General features: G+C 44.8%; 1 protein-coding gene across 8 annotated transcripts in view; it reads left to right on the forward strand.

Moving 5' to 3' along the window:
- Nucleotides 1-22799, forward strand: part of LOC119882727 (latent-transforming growth factor beta-binding protein 4-like) — a 101649-nt gene that overhangs the window by 24259 nt on the left and 54591 nt on the right. For all 8 annotated transcript variants that reach the window (XM_038692937.1, XM_038692934.1, XM_038692938.1 and 5 more), the window contains exons 6-9: nt 17227-17472; nt 17717-17970; nt 19143-19245; nt 22640-22699. In XM_038692937.1, coding sequence (XP_038548865.1) covers nt 17227-17472; nt 17717-17970; nt 19143-19245; nt 22640-22699 — 663 coding nt within the window. The remainder of the gene's footprint in view (nt 1-17226; nt 17473-17716; nt 17971-19142; nt 19246-22639; nt 22700-22799) is intronic.

Consider the following 22799-nt stretch of genomic DNA (forward strand, 5'->3'; position numbering starts at 1 on the left):
ACTTCTGTCATGGTGTGGTTGCATGAAAACACCTGATTTACTTTCACACCTGAGAGTCTGCACCGGCGTTCATGTTTTGATGCAGTCTGTTAGCTTTGGTTTGGTTTTAGATTCAGCGCACTGAAGAACTTTACATGACAGACTTGCATCCTGGCGTCTCCCTGTACTTGACATTGATTGGTTTGCAAACAGACGTTCATCTAACTTCAGCTTGTTGTCAGTTTGGCGGGAAGCTCTGACAGGAATGTCATGTCCAAAATGGACTGGTTCCAAACTGCTTCAGTCGGTTTACTGTTGAACTTAAACACTACTGCACTTAAAAACTAAAGAAAAAGCTCCAATATTCTGGAATAGCTGAATTTAATTTGAGCTTCTTTGTTGTTGTAATGAACTTTGCATCAGTAAAACTTGATAGACAAGAATAAATGAATGAGGAATGACTACCAAGCTACTTTCCTGATCACAGAGGCTGCCGTCAGCTCGTCCTGACCGATCCTGTCGGGAGGTTCACGCGTAAACGCACTTCGCTATTAATCAGAAGGTTCATTTCTGTGACAAAGACCCACAGATATAACTCTGCACATCACTAGAACCCACCTCTGCAGCACACAAGAGTAGCGTAAAGCTCTACAATTCACAGAAGTAAGTAAGTTAAGTGTCTTGCTCAGGGACACGTTGGTTTCTCACAGTGGATTCGAACCCGGGTCTCTCACAACAAAGGCCTGTGTCTTATCCACTGCACCATCACCACCGGTTCGGAGATGATCCGACCCAGTCGTTTAACCTCTGAACATTCAAGCGGCCCGTCAGGTCCTGGCAGCAGCTTTCTGTCTGTGCACACAGCTGCTACGTTTACTCCCCCGTCTGAAAGCCAAAATCCTCGTGACTGGACCATTTCAAGATACAGTCACCACAGCGGGTCCAATCAGCGCCTCTGTCAGAGCAGCCAGTACTAAATACTAATACAGTACTTAATCCACCGATCGATTATAGTCCAACATAAACGGTCTTTGATCCAATCCAGTAAAAACATTTAGTCCAAAACACATGATTCCATCAGTAAATCCTCAGGGACGGCAGCCGCATCGCTTCAGACGCGGCTCGTTTGTCATTATAACCAGAATAACTCTGATCTGAATGTAAACGGCTACGATAGCTTGTATTCAAATTAGCCGCTGAACTCTTGACAGCTGATCCGACCCAACAGGAGCTCACGTGTCCCTTTCACAGCCTACAGCAGCCAATGAGAGCCCGCGCTGTGAGGAAGGGCCGGCCAATGTTATTTCCTGCGTAGGCCGAGCCAATTGCAACCAGCTGTGCCGATGACTGGCGCTTCCTGGAGCCAATAAACATCCAGCTTTAAGTAGGAAGTTCATGATCTACCAGCGAAAACACACGACGCAGCAGCAGCCGCCTGCCGCCAAGGGGCGGGGCTGTTTTAGAAAAAATACGCTAAGACACACACTCATGGTATGAAATGTAAACTTGTTCGAGGTAAGTTGAGGCTTTATGCTGCGGCCCTACAGTGTTTCCCAGCTGTAGTTGTCTGCAGGCATTTGTTAGCAAACATTTTCAAGCGGAAATGATAAATCTAATAGTTTTAATGTGTTTAAACTCATATTAATCAGTTCCAGTAGCTCTTACAGTCATTCTGACTTTGGGGTCAGACACTCAAGAGTGTCTCTTTCAGAGACGCCCAAAACCCGGCAGATACTCCAGATGGTTTAAGAACTGTTGTAGATCTGTAATCGATGCTCTGTTGATGCTTGTATGTTGTTCCTCAAATGTAAGTTGCTTTGGATAAAAGCGTCTGCCACATGAGGAAATGTAAACCACATTCAGTTAACTTTGGATCTGCCTTGAGTCGGCGTTTAGCATGAATCTTACAGGAATGTTAAGAGGTCACAGTTTGGTTCCTTGTCAAAGGCTGCGATCAGACGGCAGCCAAAGTGACCCAAATACGATTTTTTCGCCCACATGTGACTCAGATCTGATGTTTTTATGACCGTGTGAACAGGCCAAGTCACATGGAATCAGTTTGGAACTGTGCCGCTTCCATATGTGGTCCGAATCTGATACAGATCAGATCTTTTTAAAATGCGACCTCAGTCTGGACACTCGGGTCGAATTTGATGCGACTTCGACGTCACTGCAGAGCAGCTGTTCTGCTGCAGAAGGAGCCGCGCTGAATGAAGAAGCTCCACAAAAAGCCATAATCAAACATGTGTCTCTCTTCCTCCTCCACCTCGCTGTCATCTGCTCACATCTGCTACATGTCCGAGCGGACACAGTGGCGGGGGGGGGGGGGTTGTACAGCGCCAGAAACTGTAATGAAAAGAACAGAAAGTTGTGAAGAAATGTGACCCGTGAGAGGACGATGAAGCTAACCGGAGCTGTGCTGCTCCTTCTTTACTTCTGCAGCCTGAAACAGCTGCTGCTGCTGCTGCTGCTGCTGCGGCTGCTGCTGCTGCTGCTGCGGCGTGACGTCCTGTTATTATTCTGCGCCTGCGGGTCACTTTCAGGCCGCGGACAGTTCACACCGGAGTCTGATATGGGCCTCATTAAATGTGAACTGTCAAACAAACAAATCGGATCTGGGGAAAAAAATCGGAATTGAGCGTTAAGGCCTGCCGTCTGAACGCAGCCTTTGTCTCTCAAATCCTCACGCTGCCCATTTTTCCTGCTTCTAACGCATCAACTGTGAGGACACGATCTCCACCTGCTGCCCGATGGATCCCACCCACTGACGGGTGCCATGGTAACGAGATAATCAGTGTTCTTCGCTTCATAATGCTCCTGCACAGTGAGGGTTGATGGCATTAAAGCTCGATTTATAATCTCTGCCGTCCTTTTTATCCCGGCGCCGAGTGTGACAGGAGAAATGAGGAGACTTTAGGGGCATAAAACGCCATAAAATAGGAATAAAATACAAGAAGAGTCAATGAAAATGACACAAAAGCAAGTCTGAACAAGTCTTGAGCTACTTTTTTAAAGGTGTCCACAGATCTGAAGTCCAAAGGGAGACGGTTCCAAGGTTCCCTGGATCGAGGAACAACCAGCAGACCCTGATCGGAGTAACTCGGAGACCTGCTGGGGACACAGGGCTGCAGGAGATCTCTAATGTGGGCAGCTGTCTGACCCTGCAGGCCTTCATACGTGATCTCAAGAACCTGGAACTGGATTCTGAATTTGACGAGGAAGAGAAATTAAGGTCAGTTTCACATGAGACCTTTCGGAGGCCCCGGTCTACAGATCTGCAGCAGCGTTTTGGACCTCTTGCGCAGACTTGTTTACTTCTCAGATACAGGACCACAAGGATCCGTGTTTCCTGCTCGGACGCCAACAACGTGTACCGAGCAAAGGAAAGAGAAGGGAAACTGTCCTGTACTCGGCTAACAACAGAAGTAGGGCTGCAGCTAACGATTATTTTCTTTGTAGATAAATCCTCAGTAAAATCTGCTGAAACTACATTTCTATCCCATGCAGAAGCAGGTAACAGCCTTTCAATGTCTTTAACTCTCTTGTTAACCCTCGCAAATCAGACTGTGTTGTGCCATCTACAAATTTATGTGAAAACTTCCTGAAATATTTTATTGACAAAATTGCCGGTCTGAGCTTTTCACCCACTACATTTCCCAGGGACCCCTCTGTCCCCCTGTCTGCCCAGCTGTCTTCCCGCAGTATTCCTGCACATTTTTTTAAACTTGAGCGTTGTCTCCTCGGTCAGTACATCTCTCAGCTCCGGGTGTGATACTTCCAGCCTCTCTAATTTTAGCTCCATCTCTAAGCTCCCCTTTTTGTCAAAAGTCTTGGAGAGAGTGGTTTTTAATCAACGTCAATTTCAGAGGATTTTAGTATTTATGAAAAACTGCCTGTCTGGATTGAAGCCCCTGAAACTGAAACTGCCCTTTGAAGAGTTTTATTGATCTTCTTTTAGCTGTTGACTCTGGAAAATCTGCTGTTTTGGTGCTTTTAGATGAATCGGTTAGTTTGTGTTATTGTGTGAATTTGTTTGTTTGTTTGTTTTTGTCAGTTCAGAATATATTCATGAGGCTGTGATGGAGCGCGTCGATCGTGGTGAGCAGAAGGTTTGCTTAGATGTTTGTGTCTTCGCTCTCGGTCGTCTCCTCCAACATCAAGACCAATCGCAGCTCACGTAGTCTACATGTGACGTCCGGTTTCCACCAGAATACTAACAACTCACTCTGGATAAATCTCAACAAATATGCGTTTACATGTGTGACGTGTGAAGCTGCTCCAGCTGTGTCATGTGACCTGCAGCTGCGCGATGGTTGGCCGAGCTCGGGCGTCTGAAGCGGCGCCAGCGAATAGTTGTGCCGCCAGAACTGATCCCGGGTCAGTGTCCTCAAATCATCCGTCAGATCTTTTGATTGATCTCCTTCCTTCCAACTGGTTTCACTCTTCATTTCCAGAAATATCCGTCTGATGGACGACCCTCTCTCTGTTTTCTGTTGGAGTTAAATTTTAGTTTCCGTCCACCTGTGTTCTGCACATTTCCACCCTGACGTGACTCACTGGGTCCAGTAGAAAGTCCAGGAGTATCAGTATGTGTGTGTGGAGCTGCAGGAAGTCTCTACTGAGCGTGCTCTATAGACTCAGACAGACTTTTTATTGTCATTCAACTGCACATACACAAAGGACATTGGAGCGAGATTTCGTTGCAAGGCTCCGAATAAAAACAGAAGACAAGTAAAAGAAAAACGGTATAAATATAATTATATAAAAAATACATATTATAAATATAAAAAAGAATAAAAATATTATAAAAGAAACAGAAAATTTGTCAGGAATTTAGCAGCAAACAGAAAAATGACATGTAAGACAGAATGAATAGTGCAAATCTGGGCTCTACATGTGACCATTTTGCTCGCATGTGCACCTAAAAATTTATCCTTGCGAACCGGAAAAATGATTTACCAGCACAATGTGCGAGAATTTCCAACCTACCATAGATGTGCTCAGCAATTTCACTTTTCGTCAGCTGATTAATCACAGCCTGGACGGGGCGGGACACAAAAACGTTTGACATAGTAAACTTTCAAATGTTACTGCAGAAAAGGTTCTGATTATTGATGAGAAGTCGACTGTCACAGGAGTTATGCCGAATTTTGCACGCCTGTCGAGAATTCTATGAAAATGCATTAAAGTTCTGCTTTTAAACGCCATACTATTCTTTGTGGGGTTCATCAATGTGATAAATGATCAGTATATATTTTATGAACGTTAAGAATCGTTAATATATTATTACACTTAGAGATTCAGCAAAAACATGTGGCGTTCAAACAGCAAAGTGTCCTAAAAGGACCTTAAGAAGTGAATGCGTAATTCGCCAAAACAGATGTTGAAGGCTACCTGCCGAAATTTGCATCCGCCTCTTTTCTCAGTATAACAGAGCGTTGCCTCCCGCGAGGTGTGACGTCACTAGAGGCCTCATCATTGTTATAAACTCACGCAGTCTACCGGAGGTAGATTTGCGTCTGACTTTTTATTCCCCTTTCTATCAAGTCGGCGAAAGTCAGCCAGTTATCTCGAGCGCACCTGTAGATGACCAGTTATACGATTGTTTTCCAAAGTTAACATAGATCCTTATTAGCTGGGATCCTTACATGCTCGCTAATAACTGTTTTGCAGATGGGTCTTGTTGTGTTTTTTCAGATTTTGAGAAAGGAGAGGCTGGATCCGATGAAAATTAACAAAAAGATTTAATTACAAAAATGTGTGAATAAAGAGATGACATTACAGAACAAACAAAAACACTGCTTCTCTGTAAAGATCTACAGTTTCCAGTCACCAAGTTACTGCTGCCCCCAGCAGAGGACCGGAAAGCTGCTTCTCCTCCCAGATCCGCAGCTTACAGTCCTGATGCTCACAAAATAAGTTGTTAATATCCTCCAGGTATGTGGGCGGCTCCTTACTGACCATTTGGACTTCTTCGTCACCCAATTAGGAAGGGTGTACCTTACTGTTCTACCTTGTGGTCAAACAAAAGAGCGCCGACCCCAGACGTGAAACCCCCTTCAATCTACAGGAATAAACAGTCTTTTGCTCTAAACTAATCACAGAGAACAACAGGGCTGGTCTACAAAATGGTTGACACCCCATCTTAAGTGTCAAAACAAAACAGTCCTTCTGGCACTAAACAAAGAGGTGTCGCAATAGTTTAATCAACATTCTGATGCGATCGTTTGGCCTAAAATCCTGCAGTTTTACATTTGAAGGAAAACACTGAAACACTGGAATACATTCAGTTTGTTGTAGCTTTTTAAAACTCAACAGTCTCCGACACTGACAGCGTTGTGTTGGACAGATTTGTGCAGCGGTGCTTCTGATACAACCAGTTAAATTCACAGACGGGTCGCCAAATTTAGTTGGGCGGCTGTTATCTACCTGGGCGGCGGCCCAAATAAAGCCCATGTGTGGCGAAACACCGCATATAGTAAAATGTAACTTTTTATCTAATGTCATAATAATATAAATACTAATACACTCATTTAAAATAGCTACTCCTAGATGTATGAAAGAGCCTGTTCAGTGGAAAGATGCAGGGTGAGCAACACCTTCCCCTTGTTCTGTTTTACTAAAGTCATCGTACTGCTGTTCAGTATTGGGTGTGGCATGGCGTGTGTGGGTGCTGCTGGTGTATCGTGAATCCAATCCGTATTTTAAAGCGCTTTGACAATATTTTAAGACCAATGCCGAGTGTCCAGATACCAGAGTCTTCACTTTCAGTCCTCCAGTGTGTGAACACAAGGAGAAGGAGCCCACAGGTAGAATAAATATGTATTTCATAAAGAATTTGTTGAACTTTGTGTTGCTTGAACATTTTTCACCGTGCTCCTAAATTTCTTTGTGTGCTCCTATTTATAATATATACATTTTTTCCCAAGGAGCACAAAAAGGTGCGTAGAGCCCTGCAAATATCTGTAGCAGCAGAATGTGTTGGAACAGTCGATATGATGCAGCGCAGTTACATTATGAAGAGAGAGACCTGTTTTAAAAGAGTAAGATCCTTTTTTGTGTAACAGTCGCTCTCCTTGAAGCCACCGGACTCCATTGCTAAAAGCAGTAATTGTACCTCTCTGGTCTACAGCTGCCTCAGTCTGTTACTGTGTGAATTTGGTGTTTTAAAGGGTTTAAAAAGTCACACAGTAACACAAACTAACAGAAATGCCGTCGTGTTTTTCATCGTTTAAACAACATTTAGTGCCTCCAAAAATCGCACTCCGCCTTCTGGGAGTCCTGCTCGGTCAAATCTGAACCCACAGCCAGAAAACGGGTATCGTTATATCCAGTGTGACTTACTCCTGAGGTCCTCTGACTCCGGGTGCTGCGGCGCGTTAGGGCTGCGCCACGGTTTTAAAAACACTAGTAGTGCTAGCTAGCGATGTTTGAGTCCTCTCCCCGTTCATTCAGCTAGGAGCCTGGTTAGTCGAAATAGCTGCCCGGAGGTGTTCTCAAGATGGCGGCCGAGTGGCAGGACTTGCCTAAAAGTACTTTGGTAAATATACGCACGTCGACCGGCTAACCCTACAGCTGCGTGCGTCGGCCGTTAGCCTCCTTTGTGTTGCAACGCTATTGTCTATGTGACGCCTGAGATGAGATCAGGTTGCTAACAGTGATGCTAACTGCTAACAGGAGCGTTTTCATATCTTGCACTAAACGGGCACATATTTGTTGTTAATCGTCGTCGTTCTATATTTTTATATATTGTCGATTTTACATATTTACGTTCACAATATCGTCTTCCATTGCAACACGTTTGCACAACTCAAACCCAGAATAAGGCAGGTGTAAATATCTGCCGCGATTTTCTTTCTCGGCACATAGCTCCATTATTTTTCTCTGTTCTTTTATTATATAACTTTCATCTGTTTGTTCCATATTTATATATTTCTACATTATTAATGTCAGCTGTATGTTTGTCTGTGTGGAGCAACTCATCACCAAAGAAAATAATGTGTAAAACTCAATAATAAAGCGACAAAGCTCCTTCTGATTCTGAGCTGCTAACAGCTTTAAATGTGAACACATACAGGCAGAAACGAACTGGGGATGAAGTCGCAGCCCAGAGCTGCTTCTTAAGCATCTTTTTATTACTTCTACACATGCAGTACGTACATTACTCTGCACTTTACTGCTTCTTGCAGTCATGGTTAGAAGCTAAACGTCGTCTCAGTCCTCGCAGTGATATAAAAAAGTTGAATCTAATCTACTGACTGCAGAGAAACATTGCTGAGCGGCCCAAACTGAAAGCCTGCAAATAGCTTAGCAACAAAAAAAAACATCACATCTGTGCGTCCTCGTCTTCTTCTGCTGTGGATTAAATAGCAGGAGGAACAGGAGAACCCCCCCCCCGACACATGGCTTTCATTTATCACACACTGCTGCAGAGGAGCAGGGAGGAGGTGGTTAAAAGCTTCGATCACCTCGGATCCTCGTCAGCCTCTTACGTCAGACACAGATAGCTAACCCATGCAGCCCCCCCCCCCTCCTTTGTTTGCCTCTCACACATCTTTTGAAAAATGTTGAGAAATAATTCAGCTAACACACATTAAACTGCCGTCACTGATGAGCCGTTCTTACCACATTTAAACCCGTAATAATAATAATCTGTTATTTGTGCTTCTGTTTGAGATCTCTGCACATTTAAACCCTCTTTTCTCAGAACAGTAGCGGCTGTAGCGCCACACGTACTCGTCTCTAACGTCATATGTTAGGCTTGTTTTGTGTGTGGAACATACGTAAATTCCAAGTTTCCACACGGACATAGTGGCGGGCCGTGCGGCGCTACACGAGCGCCACGCTTTAGCCCCGCCTCTCACTAACTAGTGACTAACTAGTGAAGCCAGAGCTTTAGGACCCTCCCTTGTTGTTCAGGTCTTCTGTTTGGGAACACTTCGGTTTCCAGTGAAATACAACAACGGACAAGTCGATGAGACGACAGCAGCGTGACGACATTTCCCAGCAGTCATCGGGTTTGTTTCTGGCAACACGTCAAACTTGTTAACTCACTAATGGTGTCACACGAAGGAGAACGTCACTGCAACAAAACGAGCAGAGTGCAAACGCCTTTTTTATCTGAGCAGGCCTCCAGGCTGGACTGATCCTGCTCAGACGGGATAAAAGAAGAAGAATGCTGCACTGTAATCCATATTATTATGTTTTTATTATATTTTATCAGCTATATGTGGGGTTGTTTTGAGAAGAACTTGTTAGTAGTTTGCAGCAGTATTTTATTGTTTTTATTTTATATAATTTCCTATGTGTAATTTGGAAGTTTGTTAAAAAATTGAAAACTAATTTGGATGTTTACAAAAGTTCAAACTAAACCAGCAGCACTTTAATGTTTGCATTTTTTTCCTGTATTGTACCGAAAATAAACCGAACTGAGATTTTTGTGTGCCGTTACACCCCTAGAAGCATTCATCCTTCTCAAGGTACAAGACCACTCATCTACCGTCTGAGTTGTCGCAGCCCTCGTAGAGAAAATGTTTAGTACACTGCATAATAAAAGACGGCTGAACAAGAGCTTCATTTACAGAAACAAGAATCTCAGTACATTAATCTGTCTTTGTCTCCAAGGGTTCAAAGGCATGAAGGGCTAAACGCAAAATAATTCAAACTTTAGAAAGTTTATTTTGGGGGGATTTGCCTTGCAGTGAATTTCTGAATGGTTGAGTAAAGGCTTCTGGCTTTAAGTCAAGCATGTCGGCTGTTTTTCTATCACTGCTCGTCTCTTTTCTGCCGGTATTATATTTATAGGTCGGAAACAGCAGCCAGCGTGCGGCGGTGTGTTTAGTTTTCATCAGTCAGGTTTCTGCAGCCAGTCGGTCTCCTCTTCTCCAACAGGGACGTTTAAAAATCAGACACTGAGGTTTGTCAGACGTCACAGATGTTTGGGCCGCCAGCTGATCTGCAGAAATGTTCCTGACTGTTTCAATTTGTTTCTTTCTCTGCGCTGGAGTTCTTTTAAGAGCCTGACGGATCTTTCCAGTTTGTCATGAATTTCTAACGAACGTTAATTGCACGTCTCTTCATTATATCATAGCTTATAGTTTTCATTGAGTTCCAATCAAATCTGATCGGGAATTTCATTCTCACAACGCTCTCCTCGTGCGGGTTTTATCGCTGGAAAACTGCCAGGTGTTCACACACAATGCGATAAGTGAATAAACACAACCAGCTGTAAGAACCCAACGTAAACATTTTGCTGTGATTTAATTCCAATAAACAGATCAAACTGATGCCGAAATAACTACAACATGATGCAGATTTGTTAAACATATGAATTCATGCTTTGTCAGGTCTGTCAGCAGGACAACAACTAAAATGTTTGTTTTCTGAATGGAGTTCGGTTCGATCAGGGCTATGCTATGCTAACCTGTTCACAGTAAAGTACAACGACAGCTGGAATAAAGTTACAGACACATATTTTCTGAACTCACCAGGTAGTTCAGCTTCCTCACCTTCTTCTCTCCAAGTAATGTCCAGTTTTGTCCGGTTTTTATATAAATATGAAGTTGTAGTCCAGCAGAGCTCTGACGCTAACAACAACAGTGGAACCGAATCTGAAGCTGCTGAGAAGCTCCAGTGAAGATAAATCAAGTTTTAATCCCAAAAACTAAAGTAAAAAGCTAATTTAATAAAAGCAGTTAACTCTGAGCTCCTCCTGCGGGTAAACGACGTAGCTGTCGGGGCAGAATCCAGACCGACTACGGGGGTTTATTTGTCCGAAAGCTGCAGCGCTGCTCCCGCCTCTGTCCTCCATTTCTCCCCGAAGTTTAGCAGCAGCTCTCCGTCGGCTTTCAATTGACTTTGTAAATGCACCGCCCCCAAACGCTCGCTTCGCTTTTGGTCTGAAGGCGCCATAATCTTCGCAGCTCCTTAGACCACGCAGGCACACAACAATGGGCTGAAGGAACCTTTTTAGTTCCTTGAAAAGTAGATCCTGGTACTGAAAGTCCTGGGTACTTTTGGTGGAAATGTGCCATATGTACACAAACGGAGGTCTGTTTCGGTCTCAGTGTCTCTGATGAAGCCGCCGTCAGACTCAGAGAGCAGCTGGTGAACATAGCAGAGCGTTTAGAAGCTAAAGAGTCAGATATTTCCCTCTGGAGCTGGTGGAGACCAAACACGGAGCTAACAGAGAATACTGGACTCGCCTTCATCAGGTGACACGAGCACAACTCTCCATGGACCATCAGGTTGCTCTGCAGCTGCTGGATGTGTTTCACTCTGTTAATTCTGTCTTTGCCTTCATCTTGACATCATTTCATGTGTTTAATCTCTCTTTGTGTATCACTGAACGCTGCTTTTTTCTCCCCGTCTCTCTGTATTTCTTCCCTCTTTTGCCCCAGTTATGTCCAAAGACCTCCTCCAGTCCATGATGATGCAGTCCATCTGTGGGGCGATGTCCGGGGAAATAATTAGGTCGCTGTGTTTACACCAACACACACACACACACACATGCAGCAGCTCGTGTGTGTGTCTGTTGGTGTAAAATTCTTGTGGAATAAACAAACTTTTCAAATACAACATAACATGCACACACTTTTACAATAGCCAGCACAGATGGATTCACACACACAGGATACCAGAGATGGAAGAAGAAGTACTCTGCTCCTTTACTTTGGGAAAAGTACATACAGCAATGTAAAAATACAATCCCTGCTTTTAAAAGTCTACTTCAGCAAAGTACAGAAGTATTAGCAGGTTCCTGTGTGGAAACAATGTGACGGTGGTGAATTATGGAGCTTTATAGTGACTAATCAATAAAAATGGTGGAGCACACTGGCGAGCAAAGCCGTGCTGACTGGATAATCACATGGTGTTAATTTGAGAGCACAAGTGGTAAAATCATGTGCGCAGATCTAATTAAATAGAAATAAAACACTTGTTGGCAGCTGTGAGAGAGTTTTTACATTCTGAGTAAAGTTGTAAAGTTTTAACTTAAATCAAGAGACACCGGGCTCGTGATGGACAGGAAATTCTTGGCTTGTAAAACTAAAAAGCACTTTGGAGAAAAAAACTAAACAGAAGTAGAGTGAAAGGAGGACTGTTGCTTTATTATCATCTTTATAAATAGACATTACATTGTTGGTGGAATGTTAAAGTTGAGGTCACTTGCTTTTTATTGGAGCTAACGATGATTTTAGTATTCGAAGCTTCTAAAGATTATTTCAACGATTCATCGATGGGTTGTTTAAGAAGTACTTGCTCCCCGTGCACTTCCCCGTTCTTCAGCAGCTCCCCGCCGGCCTGCGGGTTGTCATCACACCGCTCGGCAGGTCCTCTCCAAACAACGCTCCGAAGCCTCCGGTGACGTTTGGACATTCTCAGCGCTGATTGGCTTTCGCAATATCGTGTCAAGCGAATTTTTCAAGTTGAAAAACGCGCGAACCAGCGAATGTCACGACAAACGCCTCATTTGCGGGAATTGGCAGGAATTTGTGTCTTTTAATTGACTTTGTGTGTAATCAAGCCGCCCAAAACGCTGGATTCTCTTTCAGTGTGAACGCACCTTTACACAAGATTACATTTAAGTCTGAAGTGCTACCTACATTCATATTCCTCCTATTTTTTTACTTACGATTTCCAAAAGTGGAAACTGGTTAAGCCTGGCCTAGCATACCGCATAAATCTAAATTCAGCAGTTTCATACTACTGCTGCATATACAGTATGTGACCTCATCGCTGGACACTGTGAATTTTAGTTCCTGTTCTGAGCAGTTAGGCTCAGCGATTTGAGTCGTTGGAAGACTAGAGAGGCGCTTTACAGACTATTTACCATTTGCAGAGTTCAGCTTTCATGTAGGTCTGTGTTCTGCAATTTACACTGAACAAAATTATAAATGCAACACTTTTGTTTTTGCCTCCATTCATCATGAGCTGAACTCAAAGATCTGAAATTCTTTTCACAAATATTCTCTGAAATATTGTTCACAAATCTGTCAAAATCTTTCTGTTAGTGAGCAAATCTGCTTTGCAGAGATAATTAGAGACTGAATGATTTGTGCTTGTCTGAATATGAAAAAGCAAGTCTGCGTTCTGACTTTCAGTGTTGGTGTCTTTAAAATCAGGCCACATGTTGTTTCTGCACGCTGCACACACGAGGATAATCCCAGTGTGCAGTAGATGCTGTTGTGACTGGTTGTGAGCTGTCAGGTCAAAGAGCTGCTGATAGAGATCGAAGAACCTGGTATTAAAGCTGCAGGTTTCCTTCCTGCTGCACAGACTTCTGGGCATTATCCAGAATTCATTATTGGCAGCTTCAACACGAGCTGAACTCTGGGTAACAATGCACCAGCATCCTGTTGCAGGCTCTTAAACAGGAAGTAGGAAGTGGCTGGCTGGCTGTGTCTGGTCTGGCTCTGTTTGATATCCACCTGACTTCTCACAGGACCCAGGGGTCGTCTTAACAACAGAGTCAAGGCCACGCCCACCACCTCCCAGACTGCATCTGTGCAACAGCCTGAGAGTAAACAGTGTTGTGAAACAGTGTTGACGGCGAGTGTTTCCAGGCCTGACAATAAACATGTTTGTGTGACCGTGTTGGCCTCAGATGTGTTTACCAGTTAGTGCACCACAGCTGTAGAAGCACATCGGTATCCAAGGGACGGTGCTTTCATGGGTTCGATCATATTTCTCAAAGAAGAACTCAGCATGTACGTTACTAAAATACAGTCTTTGAAAAGTGAAGTTTGGTGGACCCCAGGGGTTGGCCCTTGGTCCTATGCTTTTTTTTGTTTGTTTGTTTGTTTACAAGCTTCCCTCTGGCATCATAATTTGCAAATATGGAATTAATTTTCATTGCTACACTGACGATACACAGCTGTGTGTTTCTGTACAGCCAAATGACCTTTCCCATCTCCCAAACTTAGAGCCAGGTCTATCAGAATTTTAACTCGTGAATCAGGAATTTCTGGCTTCAGAGCGCTGGCCTTCCTTATCTCCATCAGACGTTAAAGAAGCACATTTAGTTGTTAGTAGTTATCTTTACATCAGGATTGAAAACCTACCTTTATTCACTTCACTGGAGCCTCCTCCAGAACTGTCAGGTCCATTTGCCTTTTAGCATCTCATCTCAAATATTTGTTTTTTATTATCATATTTGTTTGCTGTATGCATTTGTTTTTATTGCATATGCCTTGCACTACATGTCACCAGTACACCAGCGTCTGGCCTAACGATGATAAAGAACTTTGTTTTGTAGATATTCTTGATGGTATTTTAGTGATTGTCATCTCTTGGAAAACGCCACTGGAGTGAAGTGTTTCTGTACAAAAACAAAAACGCATCTTTGTCAACTGATGTTGGTGAAACTGAATCATATTTGATGGATGAATATTTTCTGGTTCTCCTCAACTATCTGTGATTTACGGAGTTTGCTGATGAACAGATAGCTTTACTAGCTGCTGTTAGTTAGCTCCGTTACATTTATATTTATTCATTAAATAACAAATGAGAATGCTTTGAGAAAGGTTTAATTGCACAATAAGAAACATGCAATGTAAATATCTAGGAAACGAATGTGCATTGTCCAGGAAAGTAACTTAAAAACAAGTTGCTGATCACTGCATTATATTTTGTATTGTCACCTTACACCTAAATTTTGTGTTTCCCTTTATTTATATATATAAAAACACATTTCCAACCATAAATCGGTCCAGAAAATGTCTTCAGAAAGCTGGAATTAAGTGTTTAATGCTCAAAATCTTCTGGGTGAGGACCCCAAATCACACACCACTGTACTGAATATTTATTTGAATATCATATTGTTTTGTTAACGTTTCAAGGGGCAAGTGTCTCACTGCACTCCTGATCTGAGCCCTTAAATGTCCCCACCACTTTTTAGCATCACCAATTAGCACTTTTTGCATCGCTAATTAGCTTCACTGACCTCAGCTCCTCCAGTCACCTCCGTCCTTTCTTTTCCAAAACCACTTTTTCAGACTGAAACAACAGACTTTTCTTGATCTTGAGAAGCCGACACTCTGTAACAGACACCGGACATTTACTGCCAGAATATTTTCCTCTGCTCGCGTTCACGTCACTTTCTGCCGCCCGGACCATCAAACACTCGCTGCTCACCTCCTGATTCAGAGTTACGCTGCTGTTATAACAGCATCTGTCACGTAGACGTCCTTTGATGAATGAGGAGAGGAAGCGAGCCGAGCATTGAGTAGAACATTGATATAATAACAATCGTGGGAAATTTTAGTAGCAGCGGCGCTCCTGAATGCATAAAGGAGAAACACTGACACTACTCTTCTAATATTTCTCAGGCCGTGGAGGTTTTCAGGCCAGGGGGCTTGTAAAGTCTATCGCCAGGGGCGGGGGCCCCAGCAGGGAGTTAGGGGCCCCAGATAGGGCGCCAGGGCCGGACTAGCGGGCAATACCACCGCGTTCAGCAGCCTCCCAGTGAACACAGCCTCAAAGACCAACAGGAACACAGTGCCAAGATTTACAGCGCTTCAGGATGGACAGATAGCTTTAGTTAAATGCTGCTAACTGTATCTGTATCTATCTCTGTAGCTAGTCAGCTCGGTTAACATTAGCCGGGCCGCTAGCGGTCCTATTAGCTGACTCCGGCCCCCGGGGCTCCTAGAGCAAAACCCGGAAAGAAAACCACCTCGGTACTGTATTCCCTCTCGTCAAACTGGCCTCCGTCGGTGTCGGAGAATGTGTTTGGTCTTGGCTGCCGGCCTCAGCTGGAACCAGTCCGCTCAGAGTCTGCGTGACAGGATGCGGGCGTAACGCACATTCAGCGCTGTTAGCTAATGCAAACGTCAATCAGTATTTGCAACAAGTCCCTCTCTGGCTTTGTGTTTTAACAGGGAACACGTAAATATGCGGAAGCAAATAGCACTTAGATATAAGAACTTTAAGGCTGCTCCTAAAGGTCCGGTCTGGACAAATTGGGACTCATGTTGACCAAGCAGCGGAATTCAGAAACCTGCCCCATCAACATCGAGCACTCGGCGGGCGGTCCGTGTTCTGAGCTGTCAGTGCAAGACTCCGGCAAGATGAGAGGAGTTGGACTCTGTTTTACATCGACGATGCTCGGCTGAAGATGAAACCATAGTATCGTCTTGTTGCTGCTTGTTTATTTTCGCCCAGGTGCAAATTCAAAAAATGCACTGCTGAATGTTCTGTGTGTATGTATATAAATACCTGTAAGAAATACTTAAAATTTTTAGATATCTTAGCGTTCACTTCCTTATTACATAAAAGTTTTGGGAAACTGTATCAGATCCTGCTCGTCCTGATTAGTTCGTCGTCCCGGGTGATATTATTATACGGGGGAGAGAGGAGTGAAACAGTTTAGTGACCAAATAAGTTGTGGGAAACGAATTTAAGTTAATTTTTTGACTTTTGAATAAACAACAGGAAATGATTTAGTTAACTTTCGATCAATAAACTGAACTGAAAGATCTCAGATCACTTTTTCCTTTTAGTGGTGAGACGCAAACCTCCGGAAACAAAAAATGTCCAGAGAAGAGTTAAATGATCCCAGAAGGTGAAACCAACAGAAAGCCCAGCTTGTGCTGATGAACTGAGACGCAGCCGAAGGTCAGCGGCTGTTAGGATCAGCTGGACTGAGCGCGTGCAGCAGACACATCAGGAAAAACAAAAGGCTGCTCTTCTCTTTCCTTCAGTGTGTTGCTTGCGTGTTTGGCTGCAAGAAAAACTGGACAAGTAGTCATTTTTTGCGGCGATCTGTTAACAAAAAGTATCGAGTGAAGTTCTGGTTTGACTGGAGACGTTTCGGTTCTACTGGCTGTTTCGGTCGATACCATAAAGGTCGTTCTGTCTTATGATTAAGGGAATTTAATTTAAATGTTACCATATTTCAATACAGATTTAATTCTCTTAAGCTTTGAGTGTGTGGCATGAAGGGACTAAAACTTTCTTTTCATCATTTAACCTTGTGTTGTATAACGAGTAAGAAACAACCTCGTTCGTGTTTCAGCAGCAAAGAAGGTGCTCCGACTCTTTCAGTGGGAACGGACACCTGCTGGACTCTGACGTTCTTACAGATGTCAGTGTGATTATGAATTGAATTTTCCTGTGTCGCTCTCAGAGAGGGGGGAGGCCCCAACATAGTGTCAGGCCCCTGGTTTGTTTCCTTTGGAGCCCTGGAAGTCTTAACGGGGATCCAAACAAAGATGGCTGTCTGATCAGCGTTTGTTGTTGCTCCTGCAGTCCTGTGTCCCCTGCTCTGTAAGAACGGAGGCGTCTGCCTGCAGAAGGACCGCTGTCTCTGCCCGCCAAACTTCACCGGGAAGTTCTGCCAGATCCCCGTCGCCGTCGCCGCCGAAACGTCGCCCTCCTCCACCAATGAGATCGTCAAGCCCGCGCTGTTCTCCGCCATGCCGGCCAATCAGGAGCTGAGCCAGTCCGAGTTCCTCCTGCCGCTGGGACAGAACGAGGAGACGGCCAGGTCTGGAGGTGAGTCTGACCTCTGACCTTTGACACAAACGGGTAACAAACGTCTTCTTTTCCTGGACCGGGTCACTTCCTGGAGGCTGTGCTAGTCTGCTCAGAGGTGCAGGGTGGTGGACAGTCTTTATGCTAAGCTAATTTGCGGCTTCTCGTAGCTTCATGTTTAATGTACAGACATGAGTCGGGTCAGTCGGGATTCTGAAGGGTCATTTGTTGCTCTTGTGAGCTAAACAGAACTTTTTGTGTGCAGATCCCGGGCTCTCCCTGGTGAAGGTCAGAGTGCAGCACCCCCCTGAGGCCAGCGTGAAGATCCACCAGGTGCTGAAGGTAAAAACAAACACCCAACCCGTCCTGCGGATGCTCTCCTCTTCCTCCTCCTCGGGGTCGGCAGGCGCTCCGGCTCCAGCAGGTGTAGACGTCCAGGCCCAGACGCTGAAGGGGGACGGCGCCTTCGCCCAGCAGTCCGGGTTCAAGTACTGCTTCAGAGAGGTGAAAGACGGACAGGTAAGAAGAACTATTACATACACTTCTTCTTCTCCGTTAGGAAAGCAGGAGTCCTTCCAGCGCCCCCTAGAGGCTGCACTGCCCTACAATCATCACGGTACGGTTTAGACCTGCTCTTTATGAAAAGCGCTCAGAGATAACTGCTGTTGTGATTTGGAGCTATAGAAATAAGATTGAATTGTAAAGACTGTTAATTACACACACAGTAGCGTGCACTCCAGACGACTCAAGCACGCTCTACCTGCGTGAGCTCACTGTGAGCTGAGATCAATGACTGATCTCGCAGCATTTGCAAAGAAAAATGCCGCAAGACCAGATAGTGCGGCTCCAGCTGGAGACCTGCGCGGGACTGTTGTCTTGATCCATGCAGAGTAAAAAAAGGACACAAATGTTTGGGCTTCGCTAAACGCCCGTGTGACGGAGTCAGGCCTGTGAAGTACGTCTGGTGAGCAGTCGCACGTGCTGTTCTTCTTTTCAGCTTCGTTTGTTGACTCCATCTTATCAGCGCTACTGCAGGACCCGCAGTATATTCTGTAACCCGCAGCAGAGTTTAAACCGTCCGCTCCCAATGCAGCTCTCTAGTTCCACCTTTGTGCTCCCGCGAGGTTTTAATGTCACGTGGCATGGTGACGTTTTGCAGCGCTGGCGAAAGTCGGACACAATTTCTGTCCAGCATGCATCACAGTGAGTCAGCACTGCGCAGCGCCGCATGACGTCAGTGTGCTGGTACAACCTCTAAATACGATTCTGAACCTGAAAATGATACCTGGCAGATAAATCGCATTTAGATTTTTCCCCCCTGTTTTCCTTTAACTGTCTGTTAATCCGCCAGTGTCTCCGACTCATCGTGTTCCTGAGTCACAGTAAAGACTTTTCTTCTTGTAGCCAAATGTTCAGGCAGCTGCGACCTGCATCAAAACAACATAATACAGTCGATTTTAGCTCGCTGCGCAGCTCCGACTTCCTTCAGCGCCACCGTGAGGCTCACATTGATGTTTTTAAACGAAACGCCTCAACAGCTGTTGGAAACGAACGCTCAAACGTGGTGAAACACCAGCTGAAACTCAGCACGTTAGCGGTTAGCCCAAAGTACCTGCAGTTTTATTTGTGCTCTCTGTATGAACGCCGTCACTTCCTCTGTATGAACAGGTTGTTGATGTGTGTGTGTGCAGTGCAGCGCTCCTCTGCCTGGTCTGAGGAGCAGGGAAATGTGCTGCAGAGGCATCGGGAAGGCCTGGGGGATCACGGACTGCGTCCTCTGCCCTGACAACACAGGTACAAACACACACACACCTGGAAGTACAGTACCCGAGTAAAGCCTCGTTCACGCCGCACCAGTTTTAGCCCGATTTGCCGCTCGGCGAGCGTCAGGCTGTGATCGGGGGTGAGTCAGCGGCTGATCGGCGGTCGCCAGTCGTTATGCGTGAACTACTCAACGACGCATCAAAACGGCTCCCCGACACATCACTGCCACATCGCCGACGCCAGCCAGATATCTAGCACGCCAAGTATCCGGAGGAGTCGGCCGACTCGACATCCACATCCAGCCAATGAGAGCAGGCGGCTACTCTTTACTCCCCTCTCGCTCTCTCTGTAGCTCAGACGATCCCTGCTACCTGCGTGTGCTGATCCAGTGTATGACTGCGGCCCGCCACAGTTTCAAAATGACCATGACGCCCAAATTACAGACCTCTAACGTTGTGTTTTGTGGGCGCTGCTGTGAGCTCGCACGCTCAGAGACTTTGGCCTCCGACTCGAGATAACCACTTTTCTTTTGAGGTAACTACGGTAACGGTCAGTTTCTGTCTCTCGTCTGTAAGAAGGCGATTAAGCAGCCGCACCTAAATTTGGAGTGCACACGTATTCAAGCCTTTATGGTAAATCCACTGAAGCGGCCCAGAGCGAGCCGACGGGCAGGTTAGAGACTTTATCCTCTCAGTTTGTCTCTTTCCAAAGACAAGTGTTGCAGGATGGAAATGAGATTAATTGGATTATATTCACAGAAAGTGTAAAACATGTTACATGCGTCCATTAAAAGAAATTATTTATTTTCTATTCTTTGATTCAGGGTTTTTGCCGACTGTTGTTGCTGTTTCGTCCCCATTTCTAGCTCCACACTGGCTTTATGATCACAGCATTGTTCTTCATAGACAGCCTCTTAATTTTGCACCAATTTAATGCATTTAACTTTAAAATGTACAAAATGTTCTTCCGGGGGGGCCTGAGAGGGTCCGAGGCCCCCCCCACCACAGCCTCTTCAAATCCTGTGGGAAACACTGAATCCATCTTTCACCCAGATTCTTTGTCTTTATAATAACAAGTAGCTGTTTTCGTGTGCAGGATCGCTCGTTTCCCGTTTCACATTTCCCGTGTGTTTTCTTGACTAAACGCGGTTTGGAGACCGGCGTCGGGTGACAGAGTTGTTGTCAGCTCGTGTAGCGTTTGTGACCCCCTGTCACCGATCAGTCGTGGAGCGCGAACGGCGCTGAAGGTCGTGTGGTCTGCACGAGCCTTAAATGCACTTTCAACCACTGACTTTCATCCAAAGTCGAGTTTGTTCGGTGTTTGTTGTGGACTGTTTTCCAAAAACATCACCGTGATATGGATGCTGAGAGATTTGACCAAAACTAACTGCTGCCAAACTCACGCGCACGCCTTTTAAAGTGAAATTAAATTTTTTCTCTCTCTCTTTCTGCGAAGGTCGGATTCTTTATGAAATATTCCTCCGGGAGCTGCTTATATAACTGCCTGACATGATCACACACAGAGTCAGAAGTGATGTCCATGTTGTTGCAGAGCTGACTAACAGCAAAGGAATGCTGCTCTGTGGGACTGTAGGCCTTTAACACACACACAACATCTGCACGTGTGTGTGTGCACACAGGAAGTCGTGTTAGCTCACTAACTGGCGTCCGACTCAAGAATGATGCAATTCACCTTTAAAAAATAAAAAGAATTTAAGAGAAATTGAGTCTGGTTTGATTCTCGATTTTCAGAATTGATTAGTTTGTTTCGAACGGACCGGAGGGGTTTGCGATATTGACAATAATTATAAGATATTTTCTTTGGGATCCTGTCGATAATTAGATGATCGGCGTCCCACGGCGTGAGAAACAGTAAGACTGCAGCTTCTCGAGACTAAAGCGGCGCTCCCGTGTGTTTCTTTCTTGACCGCTTGTGAAGGGGCGACAGGGTTAGCCCTGAAGCTAACATCAGCTGCTGTCTTTATTCTGTCCTCCTCATCAGTGTAGCTGTGTTGGAACCTCGCCTGGTTCTTCATATTCCCCGCGATGGTTAGTTTGTGCACTTTTGTTAACTCTTACTTCTTTCCCTACTTGGTATTCACCCCATTGATGCCAGTGTTTCCTCTAGGATGGAGTTGTAGCAGCGGAGGTGAAGCGAAATTTCTCTTTGTGTGCGTAGTGCTGGATGGAAAACCCCGACACAACTTGTCTCAGCAGTATGGCTCCTGTGTCCATGAACATGTGATGCACCTTGGAACAGTTAAAATTTCAGTGTTTTCCCAAAGGCTGTTTTAAGTTTCAAGTTTTCCAATGCAAAATATGTAATTTAATGTCATTGGGCCCTTATTTTCACCATGTCTCTGAACAAATAGTTGGAAAAGCTGGAGCAGATGATAAATAACAGCCAAAGATCAGCCTGCTGGAGGAACTCCAACCTTTAGATCTGGAGAAAGTAATCTGGTTGGTTCTGTTGCTCCTCAGTGATTTTACAGTGATGGCTCAGCATTTTTTGGGCATCGTCCCCTGAAACCCTGTTAATATGACCTCAGAATCTTGTTTTTGCCTTTTGTGTCTTCATTTTACAGCTTCTGACATTTATCTGTAGACATTAATATAAAAAATAGGCAAAATGAGAAACCTCCTCCCTTCTGAGGTGCATTTTATTTGCACATTAAAATCCAGACAGAAACGTCTTCTCATCAGCTTAAAAGGACGAGTTTGCATCACTAATTAGCTTCACTGACCTCCTCCAGTCACCGCTGCAGGCTGCACCAGTTTACTCTGTTTGGACCTGATGTTCTCAACATTACAGCTTCCAGTTACTTTCTACAAATTGAGCTAATGTTCAGTCACAGAGCAGCTCTGTAGCTGCTGTAGAAGCTGCTCAGCTGCAGGCTGAAGGGGAGATGTTCGCTAACTTGGTGCTAACAGGCTTCTCTTTTCCAGCAGCTGGGAAACAACAGACTTTTCTTGATCTTGAGAAGCCGACACTCTGTAACAGACGCCGGACATTTACTGCCAGAATATTTTCCTCCGCTCGCGTTCACGTCACTTTCTGCCCCTCGGACCATCAAACACTCGCTGCTCACCTCCTGATTCAGAGTTACGCTGCTGTTATAACAGCATCTGTCACGTAGACATCCTTTGATGACCGAGCGATGAGTGTTACCGTGCTCGCACAGTGTCTGAGTGAAAATGTTGACCAATCATGTGCTTTGATTCACTCTAATAAAAAGACAAGAAGTGAATTCTGGTATTAAAGTGTGTTTTATTTATTTTGCTGCCACATGATTGGCTGATTAGATATTTACATAAACAAGCTGGTGTACCTAATAAAAAGGCCACTGAGTGTAGTTATCCCCCCCCAAACTAGGCTTTGTGATCAGATTGTTAGTAATCAATTGTCTGCTATCAATCATCATCAGGTCAAAGCAACCGTAGCTGCCCTGCTGGTTTCGAGGGAGCCAATGGAACGCAGTGTGTCGGTGAGTGTCACACACGCACAAACACACAGGAAGTAGGTAAAAGGTAACAGTCAGGTGTTTTGGGTGCAGCTGATGTCCACCGACGAGTCGCCATCTTGGT

This window comes from Micropterus salmoides, unplaced genomic scaffold (genome assembly GCF_014851395.1).
Source record: "Micropterus salmoides isolate LMB-PRFRI ecotype aquatic unplaced genomic scaffold, ASM1485139v1 Ms_hic_scaffold_3, whole genome shotgun sequence".
In the NCBI taxonomy this organism is placed as follows: Eukaryota; Metazoa; Chordata; class Actinopteri; order Centrarchiformes; family Centrarchidae; genus Micropterus; species Micropterus salmoides.